Below are 22,078 nucleotides of genomic sequence, written 5' to 3' on the forward strand. Positions count from 1 at the left end.
CCCCCCGCCGCCGCTCAGCCAATCATCGTCCCCTCCGCGCCTCGCGACACCGCCCCGCTCCCGCCCACAGCAGCCGCGCGCGCCCCGCCCCGCCGCCTCCTGAGGCACCGGACGGGCCCGGCGGGGGGGGCAGGGCCGGGGGCGGCACCGGCAGCGGCTTTCCCAGAAGCGGGAGGAGCTTCCTGACAAACACCCCCCGCCCCGCCGCCTCCGGGGGACACCGGGCGCATGTTCCGGAGGGGCACGGTGAGGGCAGCGGTGTGTGTGTGGGGTGCTCAGTGCGCAGGCGCCGTGCCCGGGTAGCGGTCGCCGGTCGCCTCAGGGTGGTCCCGGTTGTTGGCTCCGGTCCCGGCGCCTCGGGCCCGGGCAGGGTCGGCCTCAGGGAAGGAGGCGGGAATCGGGCCCTGGGCTGGTACCGTGGGTGCCGAGCGGTTCGGTCCCCGCCTCTCGGTGTTGCGGTGCCTGAGGAAGGCGCCGGGGCGAGGCGGGCGCGCGTTTTACCGAGGCAATGTAATCGGTGCCGTTTGCGGGGCTGCGGGGGCTGCGGGTTGGGAGGAGCTGCGGGGAGAGCGCTGCGTTTGCAGGCTGAGACCGTCCTGGCTTAGACCTTGAACTGCGTGGGGCCGGAGGAGCTGAGGGCGCCGCTGCCTTTGTGCGCTCTGAGCCGCTTCCCTTCCCGCAGTGGGATGGCAGGAGCAGTGCTGCCACCCCCCCCCCGGGCCGTGCTGCCCCCCCCCCCCCCCGGGCCGTGCTGCCCCCCCCCCCCCCCGGGCCGTGCTGCCCCCCCCCCCCCCCGGGCCGTGCTGCCCCCCCCCCCCCCCGGACCGTGCTGCCCCCCCCCCCGGGCCGTGCTGCCCCCCCCCCCGGGCCGTGCTGCCCCCCCCCCCCCGGACCGTGCTGCCCCCCCCCCCGGGCCGTGCTGCCCCCCCCCCCGGGCCGTGCTGCCCCCCCCCCCGGGCCGTGCTGCCCCCCCCCCCCCCCCGGGCCGTGCTGCCCCCCCCCCCCGGGCCGTGCTGCCCCCCCCCGGGCCGTGCTGCCCCCCCCGGGCTGTCTGTCTGTCTGTCTGTCTGTCTGTCTGTCTGACCAGGCCATGGGAGACATGAGGAGGATTCATCCCCGGTCACTCTGGAGGTGGTTGGGAGGGTGGTGTCAGTGCTGCTGTGGTAAAAAATCTTTTTGAGAAGCTTAAGTTTGAAATAACTTCGGTAGGTGGGGGTTTTTGTTTTTTATTCCCCACATGCAGTCTGTGATGTTCCCCATGCAGTAATCCACAGTTTATTCCTCAGATGCTGATTTTTCCAAGTATTGTTCTTTGCTTTTCACCCTGGAGGAAGGGGCAGTTGGGTACCCCCTGCTCATTGTCTCAGAGAGGTGACAGTCATGGGAAGTGAATAATTTCAGAGGTAATACTTTCAGAGCTCTCAAGAAAAGATTGATTTAGTTGCTTATTCCGTCTGGATTTGGAGTCCCTGTGTGACATACAAGATGCTTTGTCCCATGCAAGGAGGATGACTCAGAGTCTGATAACTCAGCCTGTGGCTGAGCAGTCTTGAGATTTACAGCAGTCAGATCCATATCCCTCACCTGTGGTGTACACTGGCTCCCTACAGAGCTGGGAGCCAGAGTGAAGTCTGCTCAGACTCTTCATGTAGTTTGGAGAGAACTTTTTTTAGTTCTCAGAGCTCTTTCCTTAGAAACTGTATCATGTTGCAAAATAATACCTGATTTCCCAGTTGCAGTACAAAACCAAAGTTAAGTGAACCTATTCCAGCAGGTCACTACCATGCCTGGTGACATACTCTGTCACTAGGCTGTTCTGCAGCTACTCCAGTATTTTGGAAATTATTACAGTGGTACTAAAAGCTGTTGGACGTGGGGTTGCTATCACCAAGTCAGCTCTTGCAAGGAGGTAACCAGTGATTCTGGGTGGTTTTCAGTCCTTCTGAGTAGGGCGTCTGGAGAGAACTCAGCCTCAGGGATGGGTCCATGTTCTGTGTGTCCCTGTGCTGGGGTGACAAGTGTTCTGGTCACAGAGCCATGGGTCCACCCAGCTGCAAACATTCCCTGAATAAAGCATCATCCTCACCTCCAAGCAGCAGGAAAAAAGCACCTCAAGTGAGGGAAGAGTTGCAATAATAGTTGGTCCCATCCTTTTCAACCTTTCTTGCTGTTCACTTGAGGAGTGTGGAATGTCTGCTGGTCAAGATAAAGAACAATGAGAAATGTTACAAGGCAATGCTTTTCAGGAGGTGAAATGATTTGCCAACTTTTCCTGCCTTTAAAAATCTGAGGGAGCCTTTCCTAGGTTATTTTTGCCAGAGTTGTTGAGGTGATCATAATGTTGCATCTTGAGCTATTTATGACCTTGACATTTTTATTGCAGTGGAAAGAAGATTAAACAAAACTTTTAACAAAATACAACAGATCTTAGTACTAATTTTGTGGGTTTTAACAAACCATACTTTCCTCTGAAGTTTTACTCTGTCTGAGGAGGGCAGGCAGGAGGTGTAGAGGACTGAGGCTCTGAGAAGTATGGGTGGAACCTGCCACAAGCCCAGGTTTGCTTCTGAAATCCTGAGTATTCTGCTCTTATTTTGTGGTTAAGTTATATGAAGGAATCAGTGGTTGTGATCTCTACTCTCTAGAGTAGAGAAGTTTGTCAGTCTTGAAGCTGTGCAGAATGCCTTGAAGCACAACGTGTGAATAATGTCATCATGACTGCTCCAGTAAGCAAGCAGAGCTTGTGGCAGAGGAACAGCTCAAAGCTGTGAAGTTGGAAGTAACTCAGGTCTGTGCTGGTACCTGAGAGGTCTGCTGGCCCCTGGGCAGCAGAAGCAGCATGTTTGGAGGAGGTGAGACCCGTGGGTGACCCAGCCCAGAGCAGACACCCAGCTGCTGGAGGCAGGGCAGGGACCTGGAGGTGTAGATCAGATACTGGCAAGAGTTTCTTTCCTGAAGAGTGTTGAGGGCTGGGGGCAGCCTGCCCAGGGTGGTGGTGGAGTCCCCATCCCTGGAGCATGTACATGTGGCACTTCAGGACATGCTCTGGTGGCCCAGATTGTGGGGGTTTGGGTCTGTTGGTGTGGTTTGTTCTGGGTTTGGGTTTGTGTGTGTCTGACTTCAGAGGTCCCTGCCAGCCGTGGCTGTGGTTCTCTGGCCCCTGCTCTGCCCTTTTGCTGTGGCACAGAGGCACAGGCAGCCAGGCTCGGGGTTCTGCTGGTGTAAAACCCTCAAGTAGTTCTCAGGGTGAGGACAAATGGAGCGAATGCAAATGTAACTGAGTTCCTGGGTTTGTAAATTGCAGAGGGTTTGCAGTTACTGGGTTTGGAGAAGTAACTCAGCAATTAATTGGAGCAAAATCCTCCTTCCTTTGGGTGACTCAGTAATGTCAAGCCCTACTTCTCAGAGTGTGATTCTGGTTACAGCTCAGAGAGCACACTGAGTTTCACAAAAGGCCTTTTGTTCCTGCCTGGCTTGATGACAGTGATCTACTCTGGGACCACTGATCAAACAAACTTTTCAGCTTGGAGTTTTTGACCTGGAATTATTCCATGTTTGGTGCTCACCGAGTGTGTGAGTTACAGATAGGGAAAGAACTTGAACCAGGTGGGCCTTGGGCAGTGTGAGCTCCAGAGCTGGGGACAGCTCACACCATGGTAGCTGAAATTCATCCTCATCCCAACAACCCTGCCCCAGCCCTGGGGGATGAAGTTTTCAACCACTTGCTTCAGGTTGAAGTTCTGAAGAATGAAGCAGGAGTCACTGTCCTTAGGTTGCTGCTGGCTTTCCCAGAGTCATTCCTGATTTGAAATCTCCCTTTGAAAAGAGGGTCACCTACTTCAGTCTGTGTTGGGGTTTGGTGTCAGGCCATGGGTGGCTGCTCTGGAGAACCTGTCAGGAGTAACTCTGGGGGTTGGGGTGCTCGGGCAGTGGGGTTGCTGGGCACAGGGCATCCCTAGGAGCTGGATATTGTCTGAGGGGACCTCAGGGGACTGTGCTGTACCTTGGGCATGGGAAGAGCTCCTCCAGCAGGTAGTGTGGGAAAGGGTGAGCAGCAGTGCTCTGCACTCCAGGAGGGACAGGGATGGATGTGTCAGCTGCAGGAACACTCCTGAGGGCTGGGAGAGACCCAAGCTTTTACACCTCAGTAGCCAGGCTCAGCCCCTGCCTGTGTTGCTGGAACTTTTGGAGCCAACCAGAGCCAGCAAGTGTAACCTGGGCTTCTCAGCTCTTTCATTCTTCAGAACTTAAACCTGAAGCAACTGGTTGAAAACTTCACCATTAAAAAGTTTCACTTCCCAAAGAGTGCTGTTCTATAAATACCCTGTGCAGTGGGGTGTGACATTTACTCCCACACACCAGACACAGCATGCTTTGTAACTTGCATACTCCAGGCCTTAACCCTTGAGTAAACACAGGGCAAGGAACTCACTTCTTGTGTGGGACTGACTGGTGCTGCAGCCTGGGACCTGCTGCAGGTTGCCCTGGAGGAAACAGGAGTACAATGGCACCCAGGACTATTGCACAGGTTGGAGAAGCTCCTGTCAGCGACTCTTTGGGTGCCATGGAGCTGTTGCCTTAGGAATAACCGTGCTTTATTCACCAACAGATCTCAGAGCAGTCTCCTGCCCAAACCAAAAGAAATCCTTAAGGTAGTTTGCTTAAATTTCTGAGTTCGGTACCAATTTATGGTCCTTGACAAACTTTTTAGCTCCTTAGCTGCAAGCCCATGTAAGCCATGATGTGGCTTTTCTCTGACTCATTACAAGTTGTGTTACACTCTGTGGCTCTACTGGAAACTTGAGCAGTTGGCTCTGTCCTTTGGAGGGTGCCCTAAAGTGCTCAGGAGCTGCTGTTCTACAAATATCCTATATAAATATCTAGAGATTCTCTCTCTCTCTCTCTCTCTCTATATATATATATATATATATTTGTATATATATATATCAATGGGAGTAGGTTTGCAATATCCCTTGTTGAGAAAGAGATGCAGACACTGAGATTTAACCATCAATGGGTCATTTTATCTCTTGCACACCACAACTCCAGGCAAGCTGTCTGCCACAGCCAGACCTGAACTTGAGCTGGGTTAGCAGAGCTGCTCTGAGGGACACAGAGCCCCAGGTGTCCAGAGACCTTCCTGGTATCCTGCTGGCACGGGGCTGCTTCCCTGCTGTTAAAAGATGATGCAGAAGGATCTGGAGAACTGAATGCCAAGGCTGGCAATAGGCTGGGTTTGTTTCTCAGCAGGCTGGGAGGGACCCAAACAAACAGGTCTGATGCTGATCTCTGCTCCACAACACTGATGTAATTCCCTTCAGCTGAATGACAAATTCATGGCTCCTGTCAGTGAAAAATAAGAAACAGCCTCAATGGCTTGCAAAGTTTTTCATCAGCTCCTTTGAATACCAAAGAGTTCAATTAATGGGAGTTTGGCCTCTGCAGGGAATACACTTCTGTAGAGCTTCCTCTTATCTTTGCCAAAATGTGATCAAATTGCTTGTCTTTCTGAACAACTTCTACTTTTGGCTCTGCTCTATCACCAGGAAACAAATGTCAGCAGTGGAGCAGCTGTGTGTCCTGTCCAGAAGGAGCTGTGGAGCAGAGCTGGGTGCACAGGGAGCAGGGCTTGGGCTCACCATAGGCACTGATTTTTGTCTCTCTGCTGCAGAGGTCATCTGAGGATGTCAGCACTTCACCAGCCAGCTTCTGTGAAGGTGAATCTTCATCAGAATCTTCTGCAGAGGCACCAGTGTGCCCTTAGGAAAAGACAAAGTGAGGACTGGAAAGATAAAGCCAAGATGATTAAAAGCAGCCTCTGATTTGGGGTTTTGGCTGCCCAGATCAAGGATATTTGAGGGTTATTGTCATGTAGATGATGACAGGACTTCTCTTGGAGTGATGACTACTTTGGGGAGGGGGCTTAAAGAGTTTTGAAACTCAGCTCTCTAAAAATGAGAGTCACATTGCAGCAGGAGCAGAGATGACACCAGTGAAGCCTTAGAGCATCTTAGATATTTAAGAATATGTTAGAAATTGAGCCCAAACTCTTTGTCAGAATGTGACAATATTCACATGGGGCTGTTTTTTCTTTAACCCCCAGCTCTGAGAGTTAAGCAGTAAATGAAAAATTCTGATGTTGCTTTTTATAAAAAGAAGCTTTATATATAGTTTAGAGAGATCAATCTGATGAATTTTAAGAAGTTGAGAGGTTGACAGCACTACTTGGATTAAATATTCCTTTAACCAGAAACTCCTTAACCCTAAACTAGAAGCAGCTTTCTCTGAAGAAACTGGCTGTGATCCAGTTGTCAGAAATACCTCCCAGCTACAACTTCTCATTAGCACTTAGGGCTTCAGGTCCAGTACTTTAGGGGGGAAAATTTGCTGGGTTTTCAGAGTGGCTTCTGGAGGGACTTTGTAGAGATCAGTGACCAAGAAGTGGAGATGCAGCCAAAGCAGAGCAGGACTGAAGTGTTTCAGCAGGAGGAGGAGCCAGGGTTTTGCTTTGTGTATAAAGAGGACTTTGTTCTTAGATAGCTGGGCTTCTCATATCCCCCTTGCAGTTTCATGATGTAACACAGTGGTGATAAAATGTTAGTTGTTGTTGTTGTTGTTATTATTATTATTATTATTATCATTATCCCTGGCAGTTAATGTTACACACTGCCAAGATGCTAAGTGGCAGAGTCCAAGAGCCACATGGCCTCACTTCCTTTCTGAGCTGTGCTGTGCAGGTCATTCCAAAATAATTCCAGGTTTGTTGCAAGTGAGGTGCCTGGCAAAACCCCTTGGATTTATGTTTCAGCTGAGCAAACTCTGCTCTGCTCCTGTCAGACCCCACCTGGAGTCCTGTGTCCAGTGCTGGAGTCCCCAGCACCAGAAGGACACAGAGCTCCTGGAAGGTGTCCAGAGGAGCCACTGAAATGCTCAGAGGGCTGAGCAGCTCCCTGGGAAGCCAGGCTGAGGGATTGGGGTTGTTCAGCCTGGAGCAGAGGAGGCTCCCAGGTGAGCTCAGAGCAACCTCCCAATATCTGAAGGGGCTGCAAGAAAGCTGGGGGAGGGCTTTGGACACGGGGGGGTAGGGAGAGGAGAAGGGAAATGGGGTAAAACTTGGAGAGAGGAGATTTAGGTTGGGGTTTGGCTGGGCTGGAACAATGCACCTTTAACCCTTTAGGATGCTCCCCACAGGCACAGCCAGCCCCAGCTTCCTCTGGAAAAAGTGGCAAGTCATGGATCCCCCCCTTGGGATACAGCAAGGATCTGATCCCAGCTCACACCTGCACTGCCAGCACCAATTGATGAGCAGTGCCCAAAGAGCAAGAGGAGGGACACCTCAGGGGTTTGGGAAGGCTGAGACATTGCAGCCACCTGACAGGAATTGATCCTGCTGGAATGTGCCTGGGCTGTATCACAGAGCCAGGAATACAGGTTTGGGCACAGGACATGGATTCATTCCTGTTATAAACTGGGCTTGGGAAGCTTCAGCCTCAGCTCCAGGGAACCTCTCTGGAGGTCACCATAGCTTCATTCTCCCTTTGCAGTGTTTGGTGCAACACATCTGCTGGGTGCAAAATCCTACTGGGTGCTGATGAGGAGGGGACCAGGAACTCTTGCTGGGCTCTGGGGACAGAGCTGATCCTTTTCTGCCAGATGTGAACCTTTCTGTTGATCAAATCCAACGGAAGTTTGGGAGGAAAAGGAAATGGAGTCAGCAAGAGGTTTCCAGCCAGCAACACGCACGTGACCTGAGCTCTCTCCTCATCCTGCTGCCCCTGCACTGGGGACAGCAAGGCAGAGTGTTCCTGCAGGGGGACTCAGGACCCTGAAAGGGGACAGGATATGTCCAGCCATGGACTTTTGTTACTCTCAGATGCTTGAACCATCTTGAGCCTGACTCTGTCAGAAGGGACCTGTGCAGACCTGGTCACAGGGCTATTGGGATTCAGGTCTCGTGCTGCCACTGCAACAAAGAGATCAGGAAAGGTTCAAAAAGCCTTGCAGGAATGATGGGAGGTGGGACAAACCCACCTGGCAGCCTAAAGAAACGTCATAGTGTGAGGAAAGGTTGAGGATTGATCAGTCTCCAGTGAGGGTTCTGTTGTTAGAGGATATTTATATGAACAAATAAAAGAATAACAAGTGCCAACAGCCAGGAGGAGGAAGGAGGCAAGCCCAGATCAGCACGAAGAGAGGGAAAGGCTTGTTGGATCCACTTTAACCATTCTGCATCTGTGAAGTCCTAAAATCAAATCAAGTTTCTGTCTGCGCTTCAGGCTTGACCACACCTCCTGCAGCAACTCCTCCATTCAAATAAACGGGTCTTGTAAAACAAATGGGTCTTGTAAAATAAATGGGTCTTTCCACACTGTGGAATTGCAGCAGAAGATAGAAGTGGTTGTTCTCTCCCAGCCCTGGCTGGTGTGGTGTCACCCTGCAGATGATTTGGCTCAGAGACAAACTCCTGGGTTTGGCTCCCGGAACCCCGGATGCGAGGAGAAAGTTTTCATCAGCAGGGTCCTGAGATGCTCTTGCAACAAACATCACGGGGAAAAGCTGCTGCCCTGCCAAGCTCAGATGGGAGCCTAATTCTCAATATTTACAGGCTGAGACATGTCTGAAGCAATCAAAGACTTATTACAGATAAGAGCAACAACTCTCATGTTAGATAGAAAGTGGCTTCTACCTTGTGAAGATAAGAAATAGTTTGGGTTTTTTAACATAAAGGCACAAGTTTAAAAAGTCACTTGAAACCCTCCCCCCTCATCCCATCCCTCCAGGCCCTTGTCCCAAGTCCCTCCCCAGCTTTCCTGGAGCCCCTTCAGGTACTGGAAGGTGCTCTAAGGTCTCCCCATGGGATCCTTCTCTTCTCCAGCCTCAACACCCCCAACTCTCTCCCCCTGGCTCCAGAGCTGCTCCAGCCCTCCCAGCAGCTCCAGGGCCTCCTCTGGAATGGCTCCAGCAGCTCCGTGTCCTTCTGCTGATGGGGACCCCAGGGCTGGACACAGCTTTACCCCAGGGGGGTCTCCCCAGACTGGGGCAGAGGGGACAATCCCCTCCCTGTCCCTGTCCCTGCTGTCAGGCTCTGGGGACAGCCCAGGACGTTGCATTGGTGAGGCAGATGAAGGTCACCTTGTCACCAGCTGGAGTGGGAAGAGGACACTCCAGCTGTGCCCCTGCAGCTTTACATGAAACCCCTGGCACTGCTGTGTTGGGGTAAAACCTAAGCAGGTAACAGGGCAGAGGGGAAGGAGCCCCAGGACAGGTCCTTTCCCAGTGAACCTTCCTGGTTCCCATCCCTCTGCAGCTTCAGAAGTTCTCTGGTTTGGAGCTCAAAAGCCCCATGGGAGCTCCCACTGTTGGAGACAAAGCAGGAGAATCCAAAAATTCTCTGGGCCCCTCACTGAGCTGTTCCCCAGCATCACCACAGATACCACTCCATGGAAATTGGTGTTTGTGTGTTTGCTGTCAGGAGGAGAGGCCACGGTCACACCTCCTGCCCCTTCCCAGCCTTGTTGTGTGCCTGGAAAACAAGGAAACCCAGGCAGAGCTCAGGGCTCTTCCAAACCCAGTGACATCATGGAGCAGCCAAACATGTGATTTCCAGCCCAGAAGCTGCAAGGAACCTCTCTGCAGGAGAGGGAGAGGAGCTGCCCAGGAGTTCCAGAGGAAAGGCTTCATCTGCTCTCCCGGGAGGTTCTGTTCCAGCAGGATCCCTGCCCCAGGAGGTGGGAGCTCTGCAGAACAGGCTGCAGCCTTCAGGGAAGGAAACCACTCAAAACTTTTGATCTGACTTTAGATTTTGATCCTGTTTCCTGGGAAATTGGTCTAATTTCTCTCAGAGCTGTGAAAATATTGATGCTTTTTTTCCAAGAGAATGGGAGCAGGGTGGGTGCAGCTCCCTGCTGTAGTGTGGTGAGAAAAGGGCTGGAAGGACATCCCAGCCCGTGGCTCCTTTGGGCCTGTGGGGCAGAGGGATGCTGACCCCATGGATGGGGCTTTCTTCTGCACCCAGGTCCCTGCCAGCACCTCCATCCCTTGTCCCATTCCACTCCAGCCTCGGGATGAAGGGGAGGGAACACAGAGGGGGGGAGAGCAGCTCTGCTGGGCCAGGGAGTGGTGGAGCCCAACTGGGGTCCCACGAGGGTCCCTTTGATCCCAGCACAGCTTGATCCCTCCTTGGCTGCAGGGACCAGGACAGGGGCCACAAACGCTGCAGAACAACAAATCCAAGTGAGGAAACCTCCTGGGAGCTGCTGTCTGAGAGCACCCCCAGCCCCAGGAGCTTCCCCAGCTCTGCAACCCCCAGAGCTGGGCTGGGAGTGAGGATTCCTGAGACCTTCCAGCTTCTCTTCCCTGAAAGCTGATTTCTGGGGATTAGCAGAGGTCTTTGTTGGGAGCCTGGGCACCTGCCAAGGATTACTGTAAACCCTTGGCAAGGTGCAGGCTCCTGGCACGGAGGGGCAGCCACAGCTCAGGGTGCTGAGCAGCACCCGGGGGCTTCCCCCTCCCCAGGGCCCTGTTCAGGAAACCCCCCGGGCTGGGGCAATGTGGGGAGAGCTTGGAGCCCCGAAACATCGAGGGGGTTTCTCTGGTGGTGTTTGGTTTTCCCATTTTTCCAAGCAAGGAGGGGGAAAGGGGTCACTTTGCCCATTGAGTGGGAACGGGGATGGCTGCTCCCAGCCCTCTGGAGTCTCCCGGGGTTGGATGGGGTCCCACACAGTGGGCACTGTGAGGACAGGGACAGCAACAGAGGCTGGGGAGGAGCAACAATGGGAAACAAACCCTGGGAGTGCAAGGGGATCAAAAACTGGACATGAGCCCCAAAGGCCAAATGCGTCCTGGGCTGCACCAAGAGAAGAGGGGGTCTGGAACCCCCAGCAGCAGGAGGATGTGGATGGAGCATGTCCAGAGAGGGACAGGAAAATGCTCAGAGGGCTGGAGCAGCTCCCTGTGAGGACAGGCTGAGGAGCTGGGGTTGTTCAGAATGGAGAAGAGGAGGCTCCAAAGTGACCTCAGAGCAAGCTTCCCATTTCTGAAGGGGCTGAGGAGGAGTTTTTTACAAGTGAGAGGACAAGGGGCCGTGGTTTTAAACTGAAAGAGGGGAGGTTTAGGTTGGACACTAGGAAAAGGTTCTTCACCATGAGGGTTGTAGGACCCAGGAATAGGTTGCCCAGTGGCAGTGTTGAAGGTTGGATGGGGCTTGGAGCACCCTGGGCTGGTGGGAGGGGTCCCTGACCATGGCAGGGGGGGCACCGAGGGGGATTTGAGGTCCCTTCCAACCCAAACTATTCAAACAAAGAAAAGACACATGACCTTTTTCAGACTGTCAGGGACTGAGCCTGCTGGTACCTTGATGAGTGGCACCAGCAATTAATTACCTCCCCTGTTACAACACACTCTGTGCTTCCAGTCTCATCATGCCTCAGTTGGCCTGTGTGCATTTTTCTTTTCTCTGCCAGATGGAAGAACCCTCCAGTTCATCCAGGTCACAGCTCATCCGGTGTCCAACTGCCAGAGATCAGATCTTTCCTGAGCTGTGGGTAGCACCCTGGGTGTGGGATCCCAGTCCCTCTTCAGATTCCCCAGCCTGCCAGCACCAGCTCCCGGGCTGCCTCTGCTCCCTCATCCCACCTTCTAGATCCCAATTTCTCCATAATTCTGAGCCAGGGACCCCCATCCCGCAGACAGGAACTGTTTGGGGGCTCCAGCATTTAGGAGGGATGTGAAGGTCCTTGGATGCACCCAGAGCAGGAGGAGAGGGCTGGAAGGGCTGTCCTGTGAGACAGAGCATCCTCTGGAGACCCAGAGGCTCTGACTTCATCGCTCTCTGCAGCTTCCTAAGGAAGGGAGGTGGAGAGGGAGGTGCTGGGCTCTTCTCCCTGGGATCCGGAGACAGGACATGTGGTAATGGTTCAGAGCTGTGTCAGGGGGGGTCAGACTGGAATTAGGAAACATTTCTTTACCAGGAGGGTGAGGAAGCACTGCAGGAGCCTTCCTGGGAGGTTGTTGGTGCCCCAAGTCTGGCAGTGGTTAAGAGGCCTTTGGGCAGTGTCCTTAATAATGTATAACAATGTGTAATAATGTCCTTAATAATGTATTTTAACTTTTGGTGAGCCCTGCAGTGGTCAGAGAGTTGGAAGAGATGCTCAGTGTTGGTCCCTTCCAACTGAAAGGGGACCAGGTCTGTGCCAGTCTGTGCCCATCATCTGTTCCTTTGAGCCCACCACCTTCCTCACCTCTTTCCCTTTGCTCACATCCACCTCTCTCAGGGATGGAGGTGGCACCAGGATCATTCCCAGCCTCCAGCCTCTGGATCCAAACGGTGTCCCTGCCCCAGGCTGCTGGCAGCAGCAGACCCTGATTCCCAGTGGCCTGGCTCCATCTAGTGCTGGTCCCCAGCTGGGACCCTGGGACTGGGTGACCCCAGGTGAGCGCTGGGGGGGTGGCCCAGCCCAGGCCCTGGTGAGGCCAGGACATGCTCAGCACCTCAGCTCCTGGGTGTTATCCCTGGGAAGGTGTCTGGGATCTCATCCCTGAAAGAATCATGGGGTGGCAGAGAGAGCTGGTGCTGAGGAAGAGGCTGCAAGGGCTTCTCCTGACTCTCGGTGAGGATGAAGGCTCCCAACCATGCAACAAGTCCTCCTGGCCTCTCCTCTGGCAAAGGGCAGAGTCAGGATGAGACCAGGGTGATGGGCAGGAGTCTGGGGCTTCTCTGGTTGCTGCTGTGTGGTGGTTGAAGGAGAGGGGAGAGGGTGGTCTGGGGAGAGGAGAGAGGAGGAAGAATCACAGAATGGAACCACAGGTTGGTTCAGTTTGGATGTGAGTTTCACAGCTCATCCAGTCCAACCCCTGCAGTCACCAGGGACACCTCCCCCCAGACCAGGGTGCTCAGATCCCCATCCAGCCTGACCTGGAATGGCTCCAGGGATGGGGCATCACCCACCTCTTTGGGCACCCTTGGCCTGGGGTCAGCACCCTCAGCATAAAGGGTTCGTTCCTTCTGTCTTGTCTGACAGACAAAAACATTGTCCCTTGTCCTGGCACTGCAAGCCTTGGAAAAATTGTCTTGAGCTTTCTCAGAGGCCTCCTTTGGCTCTTGAAAGGTGTCAGTGAGGTCTCCTTGGAGCCTTCTCCAGACGGAACCTCTCAGCTCCAGAGCTGCTCCAACCATCGGAGCACTCAGCAGGAACCCAGAGCTGGGCAAAAGGAAGAAGCCTGGGGAGAAACTCCTCCAGTGGATGTTGTACTGGGAATATTTTATATTCCTCAGCACCCTGGGTAGCCTTGCTCTGATCTGGGCGTAGGACAAGAACAGATCCCTGAGCAGAAGGCAGTGAAGAGGGATGGGGACACTGGGTCCCCATCTGGTCCTGTCCTGCTGGCACAGCTCAACAATTCCCACTCCAGGAACCCCCAGGAGAAGGGGAATTGTGGTGGGACACTGTGGGATTCACTGGGCTGTGGTGAGGCTCATTCACGGAGCACTCAGGTGTTCCTGGCTTTTCTTGGAGCAGAACCACTCCGTGCCCTCTGCTGGACTCCAAGGACCTGAAACACTTTGCTCCTGCTCTTCCCTGGGGGTTCCTGCCCAGGAGATCTCATCCCCAGGGACCTGGGTGCTGCTGGTGACACAAACCTGGGAGTGGTTGTGCTGCCATCCAGAGGGACCTGGAGAAATGGACTTGCAGAACTTCGTGCACTTCAACATTTCATCTCTCCTCTTTTTCCCCTCTGGTCCTCGGGTCCTCAGGCACCAACCTTGCATCCCATCTGTGCCAAACTTTATGTCTTTGCTTTGCCCTGTGACAAGGAGTTCCCTCTGCTCGGAGAGATCAGAGGGGGGCAGGACCCTGGGGTCCCTCTCAAAGAGGTGACCTGGGCTCACACCTTACCCCAACCATTTCACTTATTTAAATCCACAGGACTCTTCCCTGTCTGAGCCCATCACAGATTTGCTCATCCCGGCTCTGATAACCAGAAGGGAAGTCAGCCCAGTCCTGGGCTCCAGGGAAAGCTGCTCCGTGCTGCCCAAGCTGGGGAGCACTAAGTGCAGACCCAGGGCCTCCCTTTGCCTTTTCTGTTTCTTTGAATCTCTGCTGAGCTGCACCCAGCTCTGCTCCATGATTTGAGGGGGGGGGTTTAAGGTTCTCCCACACTGGAACTGGAGCACAGAGGAGCTGAAGGTCCTGGCTAGCAGGCTCTGCTGCTGCTTGGCCACGGTTGCCTCGTGGCTCGGACTCCTCCCCGGGCCAGGAGAGCTCCAGGCTGGTGCCTGCTCTGCCTCCAGCCCTGGGGAGGAAGCTGCTTAACATTGCAACACATTTCCAACTGACTGATTGGGAAAGTTCATGCCCTCAGGAGTCCTTTTCCTAGCATGGCATGAGCTGGGTGAGGAATGTGTCACATTGAGATGCTGATACCACGCAGCTGAAGTCACCAGCCCGGGGGTTGGGTTTTTGTACGATACAGGAATTTTAAAGATTTGAGATAAAGGGAAATACTTATGCAGATTTTTTACATTCTTTTGGCACCAGGATCTTCCAGGCATTTCACTGCATCTTAGGTATCCAGAAACCTTCCCCTTGAACTAGAATTCCTACATGGAAGCTGCATCCCATTACACCTGGGTTAATGTGGAATGGGATAGAACAGAATCACAGAATGGGTTGCACTGGAAGGGACCTTAAAGCCCATCCAGATCCCTTTGCCATGGGCAGGGACCCCTCCCACAGCCCAGGGGCTCCAAGCCCCATCCAACCTTCAACACTGCCAGGGATGGGGCAGCCACAGCTTCTGGGGGCAACCTGGGCCAGGGGCAGAAAGCAATCCAGGGAGATTGCAATTCACCTTCAAAGCCTTTTTTTTTTTTTTTTTTTCAATATGTAAATTTGGAGCTGCTTTTTTTACAGGGAACCATGGTGTGATCTGGGCATCTTCTCCCTTCTCCAAGAGGAGGGCAGGGAAAGCAGCTGTTCTATTGCTTGAAACATCTGCAGGACACAAAGAGATGATGGATAAAAATGGCCCAATGTATCATCTATTGTCATGAAAGCCACCACGGTCAGGATCTCTCAGGTCACATCAACAAGGAGGAAAAAGTCTGGTGGAGCTGGATATTTATTTGGTGCAGCCCTTTTGGTTTCTGCAGCCTGGACAAAGGATGTTGGTCCTTCCCAAATTCCTGCTGTGCTGCCTTTCCTTGCTCCTGCTGCCTTCTCCTCTGGCCCTGCACCCTTGGGATGCTCACACCAGGTCAGTGCAATCCCCCAGCAGATCCCAGCAAGGTTTCCTCCCCCCAAGGACTGGGGACCTGTTCCTTCCTCACTACCACTGCTCCTGATGAACCTTCCTTTCTTTCCTAGAGACATGGATTAGTGGAAATCTAGGAAACAGGATCCACGAGGGAAGAAGATAAGAATTGGGTATTTTGGTCCAGAGAGGAGAAGCCTGGGGGAAGGGGAGGCAGCTGTGGATCTCTGTCTGACCTCCAGACCCTCCCTCAGCAGCTGCTTTTCCTGCACTGCTGTGATAAACACCCTCCAGTAAATAAAAAGGATAAAAAGCTGCCATGAAGAGGAAGGGAATAAACTCTTCTCTGTGTCTGCCTGGAGAGGATGAGAAATCCTGGGATGAAGCTGCTGGAAGAGCTTTAGTCAGACATTTGAGGGTTGACTAAATGTAAACACAGCAGATTGCCTGATGTCAAACCTCTGGGAGTGGAAGTTTTAGGGAGGGAAAAAAAAAGAAAATAACCACAGATTAGACAAACACTCATCAGGAAGGGTTTAAGCTTCTCTACTTCTGTTTCTCAACGGCCTCACAGCTCCAAGCAGTCCTTTAGCTGCAGGCAGCCTTGGACCAGATCCTTCTCTCCAAGAATGGGGTTTTGGGTGAGGTGTTGGCTCCCATCAAGGTGAGGAGGTGAGGATCCATCTGCCTTGCTGCAGAGGAACAAGTGCTGTGCCCTGCTGCATGGGGGAAGGATGGAGAAACACCTTGAGAACAGCAGAGCAGGAGCAGGCTGAGCTTTGTCAAAGATCTCCAGACTCCAAAAAAAGCTTCCTTTTTTTTTTTTTTTTTTTTTTTAAAAGAGTTTCAGTGAAAACCACTTGGCTGTCATACAATGGGGTAACAGGGTACCCTGAGCTCAGGGTTTCAGAGCTCAGCCTGGGGCTCCATCACTTTCCTGCTTCACCACAGCTCCAGACAAGGAGATGACATTTTGAAATTTTAACCAGGCTGCTGCAAAACTTGCTGCAGCCATAGCTGACACCTCAGGATGTTTCCCTTCACATCGGTCTGGTGGTTTTGGCTGCATCCCCACATCTCCTCAGCATGGGGAATCACAAGCACACACGAGGAGATGCTGGGGCTCATAGCAAATCTTTTGCCACAGGGCAAAGTTCCTTCCTTTCCAGGAAGGAGAAAACAAAAATGTTGGAAGGTGCTGAGGGACAGGACAGCCTCACAACCACGTGTGCTGCCTCCAGGTCCTCTGGATCCCCCACCCTCTCCTCCCAGAATGACAAACATCCTGAGGAGGATTCTCAGGAACAGGTTTGGGAAAGATTTTCCCTGATTAGAAGCAAAGGCATCTTGGATTCCTGCTTTCTGTCACAGACTTTCTTGCTCTGGTTCACTGTCCTGCAAGGGGATGTTAACAAACACCCCTGTGACCCCTGTGCTCCCAGTGTAAACCACTTTGTGTTTGTGCAGCAGTCCCATTAGAGACTTGGGAAGTCTCATTTCTGTCTTTATAATATTTCCTGGAAAACTCCATAAAAGAAATTCAGTATCCACTTCATCCAATCACAAAAGGCCTGGGAACTCAATATTTAGGTTTGTTTACAGTTCAACATCCTCCTCCTTGGCTGGAGACCAAAACATTATTTATTGTCTGTGTGACAGACTGAACATGTTGAGGTGATGTAATTTTCTTTTCTACTTCCCTTTTTGAAGAAAAAAAAAATAGAGAAGAGGGAAGGGTGTTTGTTACCCACTCACCACTGGTTAGTGCTGGGGAGGTCCAGGGGAGCTCTTTACCAGCAGTGAAATTGTAGAAAGGAGGAAGGTGACTGAGTGACACAGAAATGTCAGAGGAAGCTAAGAAAGAAGAACTGAAGTATTGATATAATTTATCAGCAGCAAAACTCATGATTTGAAAGGGGGACCAGGCAGGTGATGGGTTCAGGCATCAGAGAAAATCCTTCAGGAAAATCTCTTTGAAATGTCTCTGCTTTGTCCCCAGTTCCATCCTCCCATCCCAGGGAGCAGTCAGGTTTCAGGGAATTCTGTACCCAGTCTCCAGTGTGCTCCAGAAATGTGATTTTTGGTGTCTCCAGACCCACTCGGGTGGGCTTCAGGCTGAAGTCCTGGCTGGTACCCAAGGCAGAGGGGCTGTGACCCATTGGCAGCACCCAGAGCTCATCCCTGGGACAAGAAATGACTTCTCACGGCTGGAGCCTGGAGCAGCCCCACTGCTTGTGTTTCAAAAGCTGTTTGCTGCCTAATTTAGGGTTTTCTGCTTAAAAGTCTCCAGCCAGAGCTGTAGCAGCCACAGCTGTGTTTTGCACGTGAGAGACTTGGGTCGGTTTCAGATTTTGTGCTTGGAAAAGCTGCCAGGATCCTGAGCAAAGGAACCACAAATGGGCTGAGTCCACCTTTGGAGCAGCAGCCCCTGGGTGCTGTGGTTCTGCTCTGTGAAGGACAGGAGCCTTTCTGTGTCCTGAGTTTGGATCTACAGCCTGGAAAAAGCATCTCTTATATTTAACTCCACCATTTCTTCAGTCTGCCTCAGTTTCTTTCACAAATATAGTTAAAAGAATAGGCAACACTATAAAAAAAAAAAAGCAAACTACAACATCTTGGAAAGCCCTTTCAGGCCCAGTAACCTGGGATTTCATCCTCCTGCTTCTACCAAAGCTGCTTTTTGGGACAACAGAGAAGTTTTTCAAGGTGTCCACATGGTACGTGGCTCCTCAAGGGGGCACTTCCCCTCTAGGAATAATTCATGGCTTTCAGTTTTTGAATCAAAGCTTTACACCTGGATCTGTCCCCCCTGGCAGGCTGGAGGGGGAGGTTGAAATTGAGACCAGAAGACACAACAAATATGGACTTTTAGGTGTGGCTGCTGGGGTCTGGCCCAGGGGGTCCGTGTGGCCCTGAGACACTGCTGCTGCCATGGGGGGTGGAACAATTTCCCTTTTGCCCCAAACTCTCTAGAAGATTTTTTGGAAAGTCCCCTGATCCACCCTGTGCCTATTTTTAACTCAAGAACTCTGAATTCCAAAAGCAGGGGGACTGGGAGGGCAAAACAAAGTGGGAGAGGGGGAGAAGACAAAATGATATAAATGGACTGAAGCCTGGATCCCAGAGAGGTTGAGGATGAGCAAAATCAAGAGCTGGGGGCAGAGCTGCACTGCAGGCACCATCCTGGTGCAGGGCTCCTGCTCTGCATCCCAGGATGAAGCTGCCTGGCTGGGAGCATCTGCAGCAGGGCTGGGAGGGACCTCCTGGAGCCAAAAAGAAGAGAGATGAGCAGGGCACCCAAGCACTAAGCAGCAAAGGTAATGGGAACAGGGGCTTGGGGGATGAATCAGGAGCTCCAGCTGCTCAGGACTTGGGATTTTCTTTTATCTGCTCCCAGATCACACAGCTCCACACAGGAGCCTTCACTGGAGAGATCTGGAAGGACATTTGCTCCAAGGACAAAGCAATTTGATCAGGGATCTGCACAAGGATTTGAGCACTGCTGTGGCCAAGGTTGCCCTTGGTGCAAGAGCCAGAGCTGCTGGTGGCACAGCTGAGCAATTCCAAAAGCTGCCTAAAGCTTGGCAGCAATTCCAAGGTGGTGCCCATCTTCAGGTCACCCCTTTGCCCTTCTGACTTTCTAGAGCCCAGGTGAGCTCCAAGTTTTCAGACAGAAAAAAAGCAATTCTGATAACTTCTGCCCTCCTGACCTGCCCCCCCCCCCCCCCCCCCCCCCCCAGGAACCCTCCCCAGGTTCCTACTGCAGCTCCTCTGCCCCAGCTGCTTTTCTGCAGAGCTGGCAATGGCTCTGGGCTCAGTTTTACTTCTGGGGGGGGGAGTGAGCACCTCCCCAGTTACTGGAGAATTAATGGAGTTCAGCAGCAGTGCTCAGGCTCCATGTGTCACCACCACACTGAGCATGGCCTGAGAGACACAAGAAACTCTCCAGCAGCAGCCAGGGCTCCAGATGCACACATAAAGCAGAAGAAAAAAAAAAAAAGAGAGCAAGTGGTTTGGGCTGCCTGCAGGGACCGAAGCAGTAAGTGGACATTCAGCTCATTTTTTCTGTGCTGTAACACCAGAGAGCACCTGAGAGGGGATGGAGCAGCTCCATCACAGGGGAGGATATCACAGGGGAGTGGAACCCTCCCCCTCCGTTGAGCTTTTGGGGCAGGTTGAGCAGATCTTGGCCAGGAGTGGGGTGGGTAAAGTCAGCATTGCCTGGGGCTGTGGCACAGCCTGAGTGCTTCTCAAGGTCACCTACAGCTCTTCTCCCAGAGCTGGGACTCCTGGACAATCTCTGGCCCATCCTCCTGGAAAGAGCAGCTCAGCAGCTGGAAAGGCTGATGCAGGAAGATGTTAGAGTTACACAGGAGCTGGGAACACCCTCATGGGAACGTGGGCTGCCCAGGCATTGCCACACACCCCAACCATCCCCATGGCTGGATCTGAAGGAGAACCTGGACACATCCCTACAGAACGCAAAGGGTCCCCTGGGAACAAGTCACTCAGTGCCACCACCTCACACAGCATCACCAGGGGTGGCTGCTGCTCTCCAAGCTTGACATTTCCCTAGGACTTGGAATAACAACCACTCTTCCTAGTCTCCCTTTTCTTGCCCAAATCTGGAGCAAAGAGGAGGTCAGCTGCCCAAGAGCCCCCGGGCAGCCTGGGCCATCAGAGCAGAGGCCTCTCCAGTAAAGCATCAGCCCCTGGACCTCTGGGGACCCTTTGCCCCCCAGCAGGGCTGCTGCAGGTGGCTATGGGTGAGCACCCTCCTGGTCTTGGTGCTGGCCCAGAGAGGAGGCTCCATTAAACAATGCTAATAAATACTTTATTTACCAAAGCCACATTAAAATCCTCCTAAGACTGTCCCGTGTCGCTGGGTCCCTTCGGTGGAGGCTCAGAGGATCCTGGAGGCTGCTTGCAGAGCTCCCTCAGCAGCACCAGCTCCATGGCCAGCAGCAGCTCCCGGGGCCCCAGGCGGCTCCGCCTGCTGCAGCAGGACAGCCGAGCAGCTTCCAGGGCCACGTTCCCGAGCATCCCAGAGCTGTCCAGCCAGGCCAGGACAGCAGCTGCCAGGCAGGAGACTCTGGTGGACCAGGTCTGCAAGGAGAGGAACCACCCAGAGGGTGCCTTGGCTCAAGGAGCTGCCTGTGGGCACGGCTCAGGCAGAGCTCCCCAGCCCCCTCCACTCCTTCAGTTTCAATAAACAACTCCCAGTTTCAGCTAAGGAAACCCAGGCTGGGAGTCCTAGAATGGGTTGGTCAGAGAAGCCCTTTAGGATCCTGGAGTCCAACCCTTCCCCCATCCCTGCCCAGGCCACCCCTGCCCCATGTCCCTCATCCCCACATCTCCAGGGTCTGAAACCCCTCCAGGGATGATGGGGACTCCAGCCCTGCCCTGGGCAGCCTGGGCCAGGCCCTGACAACCCTTTCCAGGGAGAAATTGTCCCCAAGCTCCAACCTAAACCTCCCCTGGCACAACTGGAGTTGTGCCAAAAGTTCCTCTTGTCCCATCCCTTGTTCCTTGGGAGCAGAGCCCGACCCCCCCTGGCTCCAACCTCCTCTCAGGGGGTTGCAGAGAGCCAGAAGGTCTCCCCTCAGCCTCCTCTGCTCCAGGATCAACACCCCCAGGGCCCTCAGCTGCTCCTGGGCAGACTTCTGCTCCAGACCCTTCCCCACCTCTCTTTCCCTTCTCTGGACACACTCCAGCCCCTCAGTGTCCCTTTTCTGACCCAAAACTGACCCCAGGATTGGAGGTGCAGCCTCAGCAGTGCTTCAATACACAACTTCAATTCAGGGACAACCAAGCTGAGCTTGGGAAGCAGTTGGGTGTCCCCAAGCCAGGGTGGAGCATACCTGGTTGAGGAGCTTCTGCATGTAGCTGGAATAAGTCACCTTCTTCTTCTGCCTGCGGGGCCGGAGGCAGAGGAGGCTCTGCCAGGCACAGCCAGGGGCTGCCTTCTTCCTCCCGAGGGCTGGGGGGTCAGGATCCATCGCTGCTGCACACACCTGGCTGGGTCCAACACACAGACACAGACACGGACACGGCCCCGGGCAGTCCCGCACGGCCCCGGTGCGGGCAGAGCAGGAGCCCTGCAGCAGGGTTCTGACTTCCCACCCAGCACCTCCACCTCCCCCCTGGATTTCCCGGGGTATTTGCAGACATTTAATCGGCCCCCAGCAAACGAAGCCCTTAACCCAACACAAAACCGCTCCAGGGCGTTGGGTCAAATGAGCAGGAAACATCCCCCCCCCCCCCCCCCCCCCGGAGCCAAACACAACACAGGAACAAAACATAAACAGAAATTCTGGGGTCACTTTGTCCCCCAGCTCACCTCCAGGAGCTCCCCAGTCCCAGACTTCCTCCCGAGGGGGCAGGGAAGGAGCCGGAATCAGGGCCTAAGAGCAGGGGGCTTCATTGCTTTCAGCTGCAGCCCCTCGGGACCCCCCGGGGATGGGGATGGAGGCAGCACCCCCACCCCCTCACCCTACACACAAAACAGCAATTTTACCCCAAAATACTCCTTCAGGTGAATCTGTGCCTGCTCTTAGGCCCCTTCCTGCTCTTGTTGACCTCATTAGCATCGTTACTCTAATTAGCCCGAGGCGGCTGGGTCTGGGGTGGTACCTCGGGCCACCTGGGTGGTCTGTGCGATTTTTTTTTTTACGTGGTTTTATTCTGCATTTATTTAGGAGGGGGGGGAGGGCGGTGTGTAGGGAGCAGAGTGAGAAGGGTCTGGGAGGGCACCCAGGACCTGACCATGAATGGGGGTTGGGGGGAATGTGGGTGAGGGGGTTCCGAGGTGCAGGATCTGGCCCTG

The 22,078-nt window shown here is 53.6% G+C and overlaps 1 protein-coding gene and 1 long non-coding RNA gene across 2 annotated transcripts; one reads left to right on the forward strand and one right to left on the reverse strand.

The window, feature by feature from the left end:
• The first annotated feature begins 103 nt into the window (after positions 1-103).
• Positions 104-15,576, forward strand: LOC139788680 (uncharacterized). Its single transcript, XR_011722905.1, has 3 exons — positions 104-246; positions 14,913-15,255; positions 15,366-15,576. It is a non-coding gene; the product is annotated as an uncharacterized lncRNA (long non-coding RNA).
• Positions 15,577-20,115: 4,539 nt separating this feature from the next.
• LOC139788345 (histone H2B-like) lies at positions 20,116-21,251 on the reverse strand. The gene is made up of 2 exons (XM_071728249.1): positions 21,114-21,251; positions 20,116-20,358 (listed from the first exon to the last, which is right to left on the reverse strand). Exons 1-2 carry the CDS (start codon positions 21,249-21,251, stop codon positions 20,116-20,118), a joined length of 381 nt encoding a protein of 126 aa, XP_071584350.1.
• Positions 21,252-22,078: the final 827 nt, after the last annotated feature.

This window comes from Heliangelus exortis, chromosome 29, assembly GCF_036169615.1.
Source record: "Heliangelus exortis chromosome 29, bHelExo1.hap1, whole genome shotgun sequence".
Classification (NCBI taxonomy): Eukaryota; Metazoa; Chordata; class Aves; order Apodiformes; family Trochilidae; genus Heliangelus; species Heliangelus exortis.